Here is a 15,261-nt window from a genome sequence, read left to right as displayed (position 1 = left end):
TACAGCACTTACATGCGCTGCAATATTTCAACTCAAAAAAACAGGTGATAGACATTTGCTGGTTCATTTCTCAGGGCAATGCCATGATCAAACAAGGTCAAACTGTCTGGTTTAATATTTAATGCCCGGCAGTTTTTGAAAGAGAGAAAATTTGAACAGAAATAGGCTATTCAGCCCATCATGGTCACTCTACAATTTAGCATCTTCATGGCTGATCATGTGTCTAAATGCCATGCTTCTGCTCTTTCACCATGTCCCCCTGATACCTTTAGTTTCTATTAATTATATTCCTTAAATATATTCAGTAACTTTGCCTTCACAGCCTTCTGTAGCAGTGAATCCTAAAGGTTCACCACCCTCTAAGTGAAGAGACTTCTCCTCGAACCATAGAAATTATACAGTGCACAAAGGGGGCCGTTCAGCCTGTCTTGTCCATGTCAACCCAAAGACACTATCAATTTCTAACATCATCTTCTTGCACTTTGGTCATAGCCCTGCAGCTCACAACACTTATGGTGCAGATCCAGGTACTTTTTTAAAAAGAGTTTAAGAGTTTCTGCCTCCACCACCAACTCATGCAGTGAATTCCAGACACAAAAAACGTTTTTCCTTATGTCCCCTCTAATCCTTCTGCCACTTAGCTAGAATCTTTGACCCTTAGTTGTTGAACTCTCTGCCAAGGGAAACCAGTTCCTCCTGTCCGCTCTTAATTTTGTATACCTCATTCACCCCTCAGCCTTCTCTGTTCCAAAGAAAACAACCCCAACCTCTCCATCTCTCCTTGTAGCTACAACTCTCCAGCCCTGGCAACATTCTAGCGAACCTTCTCTGCACTCTCTCCATCCTTTTCTTACATCCTTTCTGTAATGGGGTGACTGGGACTGCGCACAATACTTTGGTTGCAGCCTCACCAGTCTGATTACCTCTTCAGTCTGAAATAGTCCACAGCACATTCTGAGACTGTCATCTCTTGTTCTGGACCACCTAGACAGGGAACATCATCCCTGCATCCAGTCTGTCCAGCCCTTTCAGAATGTTTACCTTTTCAATGAGATCCCTTCTCATTCTTCTAAACTCAAGTGAATACAGACCAAGTCAAGATATTTTTAAATCAACCTGTTCAAACATTTTCTGCCACATTTTTGTAGCAGGTGGGACTTGAACCTAATCCTCCTTGTTGAAAGGTAGGGACATTACCACTGAAACACAATAACAGGCCTAGTTGACACAATCTTTCGGTGTGGACATGATGGGCTGAATGGCCTGCTTCTACACTATAGGGGTTCTATTCTAAACCTTCTGTCCCTACCTTAAGCTAATGATCCCTTTATCAAGGGTAAAATGTTTTTCCTTGTCCATCCTATCCATGCCTCTCATAATTTTATATATCTCAATCATGGTCCTTCACTGTCTTCTGCCACAGTGGCAGTGTCACTACTCTTGGGTCAGAATATCTGGGTTCAAGTCCCAACCTGCTCTGAAGCTATATCATAACATGTCCAAGCAGTTTAATTGAAATACGTATAAGGAAAAAAAAAAGAGGAATAACACCAAACAATGGGCATTAATTCATGTGAATCAGTAAATCAATGTCCAGTGAAAGTTATTGCAGTTGGCTGATTTGGCAGAATTCCCTTTTCATGGGAGCTCAGATGGAGGTGTATGCAGTTCAAAGTGTAACAACTGTTTCTTGTAAAATGCAAATTAGCTCACTTTCAGGCAAATACTGTACTGGATTCTTCCAGAATTCAGTTTTTGAGCAAAGTTGCGAGGAGGGGAAGGTTTAGCTGAGCCTGGTATACTGCATGTTGTTCTGTGTTCTGATGGTTCAGACTGAGATAAGAGTTCAGGAGTATATCATTAAAGTTATCAACAAGTCAGTAAAGTTTCAAGTCATGTGACAGGGCTCCTGCATGAAACAACTTTAATGTCTCTGGTCAAAACCACTGTGTATTGTAGCAAATAACTGTGGGGCCATAACAAGATTTGATAACTCTCACTTTGTTATTAGTTCAGATTTGTAGACAGGAGGTATCTGCCCTCTTAGACTTATTATACTTAGTGTTCCTGCAATTTTAGGTGTTAAACTCTATAAAGGCTATAGGTTAAGTTTGTCAATTAGAAGTTTCTGGTAATTTCTAGACCAGTGTACAGTTCTGGATGCTACATTACAGGAAGGATGTGAACTCATTGGAGAGAACGCAGCAGAGTTTTTCAAAGTTTGTGAGAAGATTTGTAGCTCGGGTGCTCGTTGCTGTGGTTCTGTTCGCCGAGCTGGAAGTTTTTGTTGCAAACGTTTCGTCCCCTATCTAGGTGACATCCTCAGTGCTTGGGAGCCTCCTGTGAAGCGCTTCTGTGGTGTTTCCTCCGGCATTTATAGTGGCCTGTCCCTGCCGCTTCCGATTGTCAGTTTCAGCTGTCCGCTGTAGTGGCCGGTATATTGGGCCCAGGTCGATGTGTTTGTTGATGGAGTTTGTGGATGAGTGCCATGCTTCTAGGAATTCCCTGGCTGTTCTTTGTTTCGCTTGCCCTATAATGGTAGTGTTGTCCCAGTCAAATTCATGTTGCTTGTCGTCTGCGTGTGTGGCTACTAGGGATAGCTGGTCGTGTCGTTTGGTGGCTAGTTGATGTTTGTGGATGCGGATCGTTAGCTGTCTTCCTGTTTGTCCTATGTAGTGTTTTGTGCAGTCCTTGCATGGGATTTTGTACACTACATTAGTTTTGCTCATGCTGGGTATCGGGTCCTTCGTTTTGGTGAGTTGTTGTCTGAGAGTGGCTGTTGGTTTGTGTGCTGTTATAAGTCCTAGTGGTCGCAGTAGTCTGGCTGTCATTTCAGAGATGTTCTTGATGTATGGTAGTGTGGCTAGTCCTTTGGGTTGCGGCATGTCCTCGTTCTGTTGTCTTTCCCTTAGGCATCTGTTGATGAAATTGCGAGGATATCCGTTTTTTGCGAATACCTTGTATAGGTGTTCCTCTTTCTCTTTTTGCAGTTCTGGTGTGCTGTAGTGTGTTGTGGCCCTTTTGAATAGTGTCTTGATGCAACTTCATTTGTGTGTATTGGGGTGGTTGCTTTCATAGTTCAGGACTTGGTCTGTGTGTGTGGCTTTCCTGTGTACCTTAGTGGTGAATTCTCCGTTTGGTGTTCTCTGTACCCTCACGTCTAGGAATGGGAGTTGGTTGTCCTTTTCTTCCTCTCTCGTGAATCGGATTCCTGTGAGTGTGGAGTTGATGATCCGGTTTGTATTCTCTATTTCCGTGTTTTTAATGATTACAAAGGTGTCATCAACATATCTGACCCAGAGTTTGGGTTGAATTTGTGGTAAGACTGTTTGTTCTAACCTTTGCATTACTGCTTCTACTATGAGTCCCGAGATCGGTGAGCCCATGGGTGTTCCATTGATTTGTTCGTATATCTGTTGAATGTGAAGTGTGTTGTGAGGCACAAGTCCAGTAGTTTAAGTATACTGTCTTTGTTGATGGGTTCAACGTCCTGTTGTCTGTTATGTCTGTTTAGCAGGTTGGCTATTGTTTCTCTGGCTAGGGCTTTGTCAATAGAGGTGAACAGTGCCGTTACATCGAATGAGACCATGGTTTCTTCCTTGTCTATGTTATATTTCTGATGATGGTTCCATGTGTGAAAAACTTACTTATGAGGATAAATTGAAGTTGGGACTGTTCTCCTTCGAGATAATGCAGCAAAGAGGAATAGTGATACAGGTCTTTAAAATCATGAGCAGACTGAATAGAGGAGATAGGGATAAATATTCCTGCTTGTAAAAGGAACAAGAATGAAGGGGTATATATTTTAAGGGATTTTCAAAATAAGCAAGCGAGGTAGGAGAAAGAAAACTTTTCAACTCAGTGAATAATTAGGGTAATGGAATACCCTGCCTGGACTTGTGATGGGTGCAGGTTCAACTGAGGCATTCGAGGGGATTTGGACAATTAGCTGAATAAAATCAATGAGTAAGGTATTGGGGGGGGAGCAGACAGAAAATTCACATAAGGTAACAATTTGGCACAATGGTCAATGGGCCGAATGGCCTCCTTCTACACCATAAGTCTTCTGTGATTTTGTGGTCACTGAACATTTTGTGATTGATAGCAGTGTTTTAATTTAGCAAGTGTCTATGTTAAAAATACAGTACAGTACAACACAAACAAAAGTACAGCTTTGTTTGTTGAAATAAAACTCTCTTCGTGCCCTAGGCATGACAATGATCCAAACTGAATTGGGACCATCTTCACTGAGTAAAGACTTATATTCTATGCAGGCAAAGTTCCATAGTAACATAAATTAAAGTTACCATTTCAAGAGTAGTCTGTAGATTGTGATATCAGGAGCAAAGAGTTTTGAACTATTTCACTCATGATTAAATTTTAAATAATTTAGTTTTCAGTATTTCTGAAATATTTACTCATATAATCAATCATTTCAGGCCAAGCATATAAATGTATCCATTCAATCTTTCTTTCAAACAGTCTACTAATGTCTCCACTACACAGTTCTCAGCTCAGAATCCAAATTTACATCACTTATATGTATATAGAGTTTAATCATGTTACATCTTAATCACCACATTCTCCAGGAAACACAGGCTGACGGGCGACACGGTGGCACAGTGGTTAGCACTGCTGCCTCACAGCGGTTAGTACTGCTGCCTCACAGCGCCAGAGACCCGGGTTCAATTCCCGCTTCAGGCAATTTCTGTGTGGAGTTTGCACATTCTCCCTGTGTCTGCGTGGGTTTCCTCTGGGTGCTCCAGATTCCTCTCACAGTCCAAAAATGTGCAGGTTAGGTGAATTGGCCATGCTAAATTGCTCGTAGTGTTAGGTGTAGGGGAATGGGTCTGGGTGGGTTGCTCTTTGGAAGGTTGGTGTGGACTTGTTGGGCCGAAGGGCCTGTTTCCACACTGCAAGTAATCTAAACTAAACACATGGTGGTAAATGGAGTAAGGTTGGCAAGAGACACTAGACATGGAAGATGTGCATCGCTCATTGTTACCTGCCATTTTTTCCCTCAAATTCCTGGACATGACAACTTTCTCCATCTACGAGAGATGCCAATGTTTCTTTAAACTTTGTACACGATCACTGTTTTTACAACATAATCATTCCTGCCTTCACTCTATCATAGATCATTCCCCTTTGCACATTCCTTTTTCCTTTTCATTATAATTTCTTAAAGCCTGTTCTTCTCCAAAATGTTCAGGTTCTGCAAAAGTCATTAACCTGAAACATTATTGTCACATCTCTTCCTGCAGAAACCCTCCGCCCTGCTGAGTACTTCCAGACTTTTCTGTTTATATTTCACATGCACTATGTTTATTCATCCATTTAATTATTTTCTAAAACAAATTCATTGCTTTATTTAATGGTTGGACTTAACATAAGCCAATGTGGCTCATCATCAAGAAATATGAAGAGGCTGAGGCGCTTTTCACCAGGAAAGAGAACAGAGTTGCACTGTTGGAGGTCTTTAAAGATATGAAAGGGTTTGACAGTCTAGACAAAAGATCTTTCCACTTGAAGGGGAGACCAGAGCTTGAGTCAAGGTGACTAAGTGGTGGTTGGTGATACATAAAAATGAAGCGAATACAAGTATACATTGATGGAGTTAGATAAAATAGGTAAGATATTCTCATGGAGAATAAACACTAGCATGAACCTGGTGAAATTCTTTCTGTGCTGCAAATACCGATTGAAAGACAGCACCTAATGTTTTGCAATGCCTTTTAATTTTTCCTGCAACAGTCCAAATCACCAAGTGGACCATAAGCCATTAACTATTAATATCTCTAGAGGCTCACATCACATCCTTTTCACAGTACTCTATTCTATTCAGCATGACTATCTAATTGTTGCAATGTAGTACCTAAGATGGGACATTACTACTTTAATTCAGATCAAATACAAATCAACACTCATATATAAACCTGTAAAACCTTCTTAAAAATGAAAAGGTTAATTTATGGAAACACAATTAATGTATCTAAAATGTCATAAATCCTTTAAAAATAAAAGTAAAGCTTTTTCTAGGATTATCACACTTTCCACATTATAGTTAAATTTACAATCAATGTCATTCAAATGGTTACTTATAATACTTTTGATTGTATGAGATGAAAATGGTCATGATTAGTAACAATCAGATAAAACGTATAACTTCACTTGGTAGTGGTCAAGATGAAATAATTAGCAGTTTCCAAATCTAGTGTACACAGACCTCCTATCATGAGACGTAACAAATGTGCAAAATATTCTCAGTGTAACTAGGCAACTAGACTAAATTATTGATGAAATGATCTTCAGCAAAATAATTACCATCTCCCAGACTCAGTATATAAAAAAGCATTATAAAAATTCAACTGAAGAAAAACGTGAGCCACACTTAGTCACAATATTTAAGCAGTAAATAAAGTGTTTAATTCTAGAAGAAAATCAATAAAATTTTAGCTTTAGATTAATTTTTGAAATACTTGCTATCAATGCTCAGTTCTCTTTAGATTGGGTCAATTGGACCCCAAATTTATTTAGGTCTTTTAAACATATTCTGAGGTATCAAAACAAGTATTTATTGAACTTGGGTGTGGGAAGAGGGGGAAAAAAAAAGAGAACACACCCCTTTGCACAAAGAATTGGTCAAATCCATTATGGTTAGCAAATCAAAACAAATGCACACACTGCAATTCTCTGCAGTAAAGAGAAGCAATGAGTCAAGCTGTCATTCGATGAATGCCGCCCACAATTACTTCATACTGCCTTACCACTCCAAAAGGGCTATAACTGAATGTGATCTCCAGAGACATAAGGCTGCAGCATGCCACTTTCACTGGATATTTTCAGAAGCTTATTGATTTCTCAGTTTAGAAAAGAAACAACCTATTGACATAGGCTCAGAAGCTCATCAATGTTATATGCTGGCAATCTCAGCATAAGCAGGTTTTGTTTAAATGATCAGCTTCAGAAACACTTCTTACAGTACTCTACATACTGTACTCTGTTACCAAGAGGATCTTTCGTAAATGGCTTGCATACAGAATGGTTTTGGTCTTCAGCTAAGGTAAGATGTCTTTATTTACTATCATATTTAGTAGCTCGACATGCACATTATTAAATGCTAAAAGACAAACTGGCTTATAGTAAATGTTAATGTTTCTCACAAATATTTCAGTGATAAAATGATTAAATCTTCTGAATTCTAATTTTGAATGCACGAATAAGTTCTAAGCATCAAATAAGAATAAAATAAATAAAGTGAACAGCTCCAAATATAAGTACAGCCAAATGTTGCTTTTCAATAATGGAGTGTTACACTTGCAAAGCAATTGCAATGTGCTCTGGAAATAAGTTAAAGGAGTTATGATTGACTATTGTCAATATCATTGTCCTTTAACTGGCCAGATATTAAAGCAACACTTGCATTTTGAAACCAGTTTTACGTATCGTACGAATAATTTTCAGAGAAAAAAAAATTCTATTTCCTCTACTTCAATTTTATTTGGATATATTAGCTGTATCTTTAAACAAATGAAGTATAGAGTGAGGATTAAATATAAATCTAGCCTCACTAAATTCACCACATTGGCTTTGTTCATTATACAAAGGAAATGAGCAATGCTAGTCCAAACTGTTAATGCTAAAATGTATCATCGGACATTACTACAAGTTTAAGTCAATTTTTCACAATTTTGTAACATTAATTTACCGAATTACATTTAATTTACACAAAATGTTCAAATTATCTTGAACTCATTTTGTAATTTGTTTTACATAGCATAGAAGTAAAATATTAAATCATACACATTTACATGATAACTGCTATTCACAAATTTGCTTGCACTCATTTATTATTTTATCCTTTTCGGATCAGTTTCACTGAGATTTATTCTTCTGCTAAAATTCTCATTTTATTTAAGATGGCACATTTTATTTTTAAATTTCCTCCCTCCTAATTTACTCGATTATACCTTCCACTCAGCAGCCAGCAATTTAGCATTGTTGAGATATTATAAAGTATTCATAGCTCTCCTCAAACACGTTTGTAGGCACAAGTGAGTGATGAGAAGGTTTCCTCCGCAGCTAGTTCCTCTTCTTTTCCTAGGGTATTTAACCAAGACTAATCAACTAGTTTTTTTTTGGACTATGCTAAGCATAAAATTGAGGACGAGGATTCAAATTCTCTAATTACAGCAATTCAAAGAATCTAGAAATTGATTCACACCTCTGGTCCACACAATAGGGTGAATGGTAAGAGGAATTGCTGTCACACAATTTTTCTGTGGTTCCAAGAATTTATATTAAGGGTCCAATACAATTATACTGAATGGAAATCACTTTCTTTCCATACAAAAGATGATACAATCGTTACAATCTGTTAACAATTCACAAGTTACCTCTTTAAAGTGTGCAGATCACTATTTGACCAAGTTTGTTCTTTCTCTTTTTGTAGGAAAAGCAAAAATTAAGGACATGATACCAATGAAAACCCCTAATGACTGCAGCAGAAATTCAAAGACCCCATCACCGATGTTATGCATGTCACTACTGCAGTGTGCAACCTGAATTTCAATTCATAGAATGACAGCCAAAGAGGGTCGCATAAATGGTCCAGATTATTTGAAATAACATAGAACATTCTGACATCATGAAGCAAACCAATACAATTTGAATGTGTTTATTGAGTTTGACCTTGATAAGGCATTAAGAATATGAGATACTTCGATGTTCTTCATTGCCATTTTATTACGCTTTGGGAAACTGCTTCCTTAAGGAGGTATTAAGTAAACCAAAAAAAAATGCAATAATGGAATCTACAAACCAGCAATGCAAACAGCTTATTTCAATTCCTGTAAACTACTCTCGGCTTTATACTATGGAAAATCAATTTTGCATCCTAATTATGCAAGCTACTTTCAAATCTCATTAAAGGAAAAAAAAATCATATTCAGCAATTAAAGAATCTCAAAGGAGTGCAACACCTGTTATTACTGGAAATATATGGCTTACAGTGACTAATAGCATAATTTGGGACTTATCAGTAATGCACATCATGAATGAAATTTAAAAGGAAACTGAAAAAAAGGTGCTGGAATCCGGCAGAAATGGAATACGTGTACAATATCCATGGTGAAAGCCCAGCTTATATTTCTTCAATGGCCGGAGCCCCCATATTTTGGCATTTATTCTATTAACTGCAAAGAACATCAGAACAATTTTTCAAATTATAAGAGTCACAAACTCAAGTGGTTCAAATGTAGGGAAATGCAAATAGTTAAGTTTTGGAGTCTATTTCAATGTCAAATGAAGTATCCTAATTTAAATTCATGGCACTGATTAACAGGCTTATGAAATCAACTTGAATATGTCAGGTACTTTAGAAGCTAAAGAAACTTCTAGAGAAAAGGTAAGCCAGAAAATGAACTATTCGCTCTTACAAATAAACAGTGAAAATCATTCATTTTGAAGTGGGTTTCTACATTAAGTTCTGTGCTGTTTTCACTAGGTCTGTGCCCAAGTAATTACGAAAATTTAAAGAAAGATAATCAGAATAAACTATACAATGACATTTTAGTTTTTTCGAGATTTGCCATCCTCCAGATATCTGTGCCTGAGACACACAACACTTATAAAGGAAGAATCGTGAAATGTACATTAGTCTGCTGAACTCAATCTCATCTATTCTAAAATAATTTGCCATCAAATTCTGATATAGATATTATACAGTGCATATTACAAGAAAATTACTTTCATACAATATTATTACAAGTTTTATCACAGCAAATATAAGTTGTACCAAGGTTTAAAATAATCTTTTTCTGATGGGATCACTAATTCCTACAAAGTTCATGGTTCAAGGTGCATATTACTAAACAGATTTGAGACTCTACAAAAGTTCATGTTAACTCCAAGTCATGTGGATGCCCCAATCTTTGTTTCATACTATCAAATTTTCAAAATATGATGGTTAACCTATAACTTTAATTCCTGGTTTGACATCAATGTGAATTTTTCAATGTGATTGGCTGTCTACTTGATTAAATCAATTCACCTGGACATTTGGAGATACCTTCCAGTTGGTGCCAAAATTAAACTAATATCAGTTAAATGGAAATCTGTGACACTGAGATTGCAAAATATTTGTGGACATGATTTTTCAAAGTCAGTTGGATATGCTGTCACTTCGCTGATTGCCAAATCCAAGCCACTGAGAAAATACATTTTGCCAAGCCATAAATTGTAAGTACTCCCACTTCATGCCATAATCAACTTGTGGATACATATATCATGGTCAATGAAAAGAGCATGAGAAAGCTGGGTTAGAGTTCAGAGACTTAATTAAGAAAGCAAGAACAAGTAGTTGATGATCCACACTTATTATTCATGCAGAAATGAACCAGATAGCAGCACATAAAATGTTGAGCTTCTGTATGTAACTATTTTTCATACAAAGCCAAAAAGCATATTTTTGCTTATGTGTTTTGATTAACAATTTGAATCAGGCACAAGCATACATTAAATTTTATCATCAATTTTTGGTGTAATCAAAAAAGAACTGATATAGCAAATCATAATATTAATTTTATTTTCATAATCACCCCATAATTGCAGTACATCATATTTGTGATTAATTTCAATACACCTGTTACTATCTAAATATGGCCAGAAGAGGGCAGCAACACAACACTTTTAAACATTAATATCCATTCTGAAATATTACTTTTCTAACAGTTATCTAATTAGTTCCTTTAGGTGGAACTAGACAGTGATATAGAGCAGGGCCCTTGACCAATGATTTCCTTTCCTATCCCAGTGATATGTGGTCATTGCTGCAGAGTTTAGCCAACTCAGAGGACATCAGATTTGCATGGTACTAAAAATCTGATCTGGTACATTTGACCAATTACGCATCTGAAGAAGTTGCCTAGAGAACCACATTTTATTAAAGTATTGGAAAAATACTTTAAGAACTTGCATCTTGTAGATTTATCCATACATAAATTTTAAAAAGACAATGCAACATGTAAAATTAAGTGTTCATAATAAATAAGAAATCACTCAATACAATTGTAAAATGACAATAATGCACACTTGATAGTAGACTACACGATGGTCTATCTTTCTCATTTAAGAAACTAATTGCAGTTTTTCAGTTAGGAAATTTCAGTAATGCCAAAGTATGCACCTGTTATCTGCATGGAAGTACAAACTTGGAGCACTGATGTAAAGAATAGATTTGCAAGAAAAGTGAACCCCAAAATATTCATTTAATCTTTCCCCTTCTACTAAAATATCTGGAACTGACTGAATAGCTGAAATAGTATTTTACTGTTACTCCTGTTGAGCATTCTACTTGACAGAATACAACAACTTGTATTTATATATGGCACCTTGAAAATAACATATCACAGAGTCTGCTGCTGGGCTATGTTTTATTTAGACTGTACATTCTACTTGAAGAGATGTTCAGATATTATAGTAATTACAGTAATTTTTACCCTAGTAGCTAATGCATCTGTAAACCAGCTATGAAATGTTTTACCTTAAAATTCAGAACTCTTGCATTTTTATTACAATGGCAATAAGTTGAGGTTTATTAAAGAAAAGCTGACCTACTGTTGACAAAATGCATTTTACCCAATATTTATTTTTGAAGCAGAAGAATAACTATCAGTGTATAATATGACCTAGAATATAAATCTTTAAAGGCTACAAATATACATATAAATAACAATTACTGCATAAATATACTATTGGCATCTTTCAGGTACAAAACTTACATTAAAAATAAAGATATGACTTAAAAATGATTTTAGTTATTCATCATCATAAATATTTAAATTTTTACATATTACAAGTTATTTCACAATTTCATTAAATTTAAAGCAAACGTTTATTTCTAATATGCCCTCTTAAACACATCAATTTTCTGAAGTGATCAGAAAATAAATATTAATTATTGGTCAGATCTTCCCAATTTAAAAGAACAATAAACAATTGTTTGATTTGTTTTGAAAACCTTATTCTTTCATGAGGTATGTCATTAGCTAGCTAGTTCAGCATTTTTGGCCCAACACTGACTGCCTTTAAAAATTTGGTGGTGACCTCCCTGCTTGAACCATTGCAGTCTGTGGGGTACAGCATTCACAAGACTGTTTGGGATTCTGCAATTTTGACCTAGCAACAGTAGAATAATGGTGATACACTCCCAAGTCAGCACAGTGTGTCACTTAGACAGGGACAACCAGCAAAAAATCCAAACCATGAAAAATATTAACCTGACTGATTCGGAATCAAGTTTATATAAAACTGGCGTATATGGTCAAAAAGAAAATAGATGCAAGACTTTTGTATAGTGATCCTTCATAAAATTTAGTATGACACAGTAATGCTTAAATGCTCTTGTTTACATTTTCAGGATTGATCAAAATCCATTATCTACAAAGAATGTGTTTTCATCTTATTTTACAAGTCACCATGCAGCCAGAAATCAACTTGACAGTTCAAGATGAGATACATAATATCAACGGCAATGCATATCAGACTCTTCCTTACCCAGCAAGTTTTCAGGCATCTCTTACTGGATTATTCATACTAGAAATTGTATTAGGACTCAGCAGTAACTTGACAGTATTGGTACTTTACTGCATGAAGTCAAACTTGATTAATTCAGTCAGTAATATAATCACTATGAACTTGCACATACTGGATGTTGTTATATGTGTTGGATGCATTCCTCTTACAATAATTGTCACTCTTGTTTCACTGGAAAGCAAAACAGCTTTGATCTGCAATTTTCACGAAGCCTGTATTTCCTTTGCTAGTGTAGCAACTGCAGTAAATGTTCTGGCAATCACACTGGATCGTTATGACATTTCAGTAAAGCCAGCTAATCGAATTTTGACCATGGGAAGGGCCATAACTTTACTAACATTAGTGTGGATTGTATCCTTTTGTGCTTTTACAATTCCTTTTATTGAAATCAGTTTTGTTAATCTACAAAGCAATGAAAACACCTGGCAAAATAATACAAACTTTTGCATTGGTGTAAATGTATACCACAATGAACTGGGAATATATTACCACCTTCTAATTCAGATTCCCATCTTTATTTTCACTGCTGTTGTAATGTTGATAACATATAGCAAAATACTTCAAGCCTTGAACATCAGAATAGGCTCACGATTTTCAACTAGACAGAAAAAAACAAAAGGAAAAAAGACCATGCCACTGACTATACACCATAAAACTACTGCCCAACCAGAAAGTAACAGAGGACACAACGCAATACTGGGAGTAAGAACTTCTGTCTCGGTAATAATTGCCCTGAGAAGAGCTGTTAGACGCCATCGTGAAAGGCGAGAACGACAAAAAAGGGTTTTCCGAATGTCCCTCTTAATTATTTTAACTTTTCTTATTTGCTGGACGCCTATATCAATTTTTAATATTGTCATATTATATAAAGGTCTAGATGATGTAATGGTAAAATTAAGACTGTGCTTTCTAATCATGGCTTATGGAACAACTATATTCCATCCTCTACTATATGCCTTCGCAAGGCAAAAATTCCAAAAGGTCCTCAAAACCAAAATGAAAAAAAAAGTGGTCTCAATTATTGAGGCTGATGGCAACCGCAACAATCCAATAATCCACAGCTCCTGGTCAGATCACAAAAGAAACAAAAGGTAATTTTCAATGAAATATCATATTTGGACACAAATTTCAGCATCAGAGATTGGAAGCAATTAATATGGGTCTAAGGCTCATCATCAGATACTGGGAAGAAAATAAATAACAGCTCTTGTAAAATTCATAAATGAGTCAAAAGATAATTTTCCACTGATGTGAGCAGACTATTGGCCAAAGGATTAAATTAATGTGAGAATCAAGAAACCATCTGCTGCAGATTATTATAAATATTATAATAAATGTTATGTCATATGACTATCACAGCACTGTTTAGTTTTATTCAATTTTTCAGTTGATATAAAGATTATCCCTTTCTACCCAAATTATCCTCACAGCATTGTTAATTAAACCATTTAGTCTGTACTTTTTCATTGTGTAATGTTTTGAAATCTTTCTCGAAAAGTGTATTTGTAAATAATGTAAAGTAATGCAAGCATAATGGTTCAAAGTAAGTGCAGAATGAATAAAAATTGAAAAAGAAGCAACTTAAAAAATAATGCCTGATTAAGGCCTGTACCAGTCTCCACATGCAATGAAAAACCCTCTGTCAATTTTGCCACCTCCACAGTGTCCTCCACAAGATACACTCTTCACATACCTCCAACATCCCCTTCCTTATGGTACCATAAGCTACACGAAGATTAATTTTACGCTCTCCATTTTCACAGTCCGTAACTCCAAATATTCATTCAAAGTGAAGCAACAATTTGCTTTTCTGGTTTCAATTTAACATATTATATTTGTTGTTCACAACGCAGTCTCCTTTATGCTGGGGACACCAAACCCAGTGATTACCTTACTGAATACCTGTCAGTTCGTGAATTTTGCAAGTTCCCAGTCACCTGTCATTTACATTCTCTGATCTTGCCCTTACTCAGACTTTTCTATACTTAACCTGCTGAAAACTTCCAACGGTGGCCAACATCAGCTCAAGGAAGAGCTTTCATCTTTCGACAGGACACTTTTGAGCACTCTGGATTCAACTGTGTATGCAATAATTTTAGATCGCAAGCTTTGCTCAATTTGATTCATGCTCATTTGCTGATTAGGTATTTTCTCTCATTCCTTTTCTCAATCACTTTACTTTGTATTTAGATGGGAGCTCTCTTGCCAATAAACAATTATTTTGTTTCTTTACTGTTCCCATCACTACCCCCAACTACCTTGGCCTAAAATAACTTTTTATCATTTACTTTCTCTTGTTTTACATCCTATCACAGACTTTCCCCTTTGCTTTTCAATTCACACTTGCTTAAAACTGATTACATTTTACTTTTGGTGCCTGGTCACAGACCAAAACCATCAACAATAAAATAGAAATTGCTGGAAAAGCCCAGCAGGTCTAGCAGCGTCTATGGAGAGAAATCAGAGTTATTTTCTGAGGAAGAGTCACTCAACCTGAAACGTTAACTCTGATTTCTCTCCACAGATGCTACCAGACCTGCTGGGCTTTTCCAACAATTTCTGTTTTTGCATCTGATTTCAAACATCTGCAATTCTTTTTTGTTTAGTCCTAAAATATCAACTTTGTTTCTCTTTCCACAGATGTTGTCAGATCTGCTGAGCATTTCA

General features: G+C 36.3%; 2 protein-coding genes across 2 annotated transcripts in view; one reads left to right on the top strand and one right to left on the bottom strand.

Moving 5' to 3' along the window:
- The window catches only part of cog5 (component of oligomeric golgi complex 5), a 131,461-nt gene that overhangs the window by 82,472 nt on the left and 33,728 nt on the right, over positions 1-15,261 (bottom strand). The window lies entirely within an intron of this gene.
- gpr22a (G protein-coupled receptor 22a) lies at positions 9,269-13,689 on the top strand. Its single transcript, XM_043713667.2, has 2 exons — positions 9,269-9,406; positions 12,419-13,689. Exon 2 carries the CDS (start codon positions 12,448-12,450, stop codon positions 13,687-13,689), a length of 1,242 nt encoding a protein of 413 aa, XP_043569602.2. The 5' UTR covers positions 9,269-9,406; positions 12,419-12,447.

The sequence above is a fragment of the Chiloscyllium plagiosum genome, unplaced genomic scaffold, assembly GCF_037043375.1.
Source record: "Chiloscyllium plagiosum isolate Xiang-an unplaced genomic scaffold, Cpla_swu_hap1 HiC_scaffold_23, whole genome shotgun sequence".
In the NCBI taxonomy this organism is placed as follows: Eukaryota; Metazoa; Chordata; class Chondrichthyes; order Orectolobiformes; family Hemiscylliidae; genus Chiloscyllium; species Chiloscyllium plagiosum.
The sequence above is the reverse complement of the archived record's forward strand: the minus strand, read 5'-3'. Positions and strand labels throughout refer to the sequence as shown.

Coding starts and splice junctions, on each gene's coding strand:
- gpr22a (XM_043713667.2), top strand. CDS start 12,448: ATGTGTTTTCATCTTATTTTACAAGTCACCATGCAGCCAGAAATCAAC.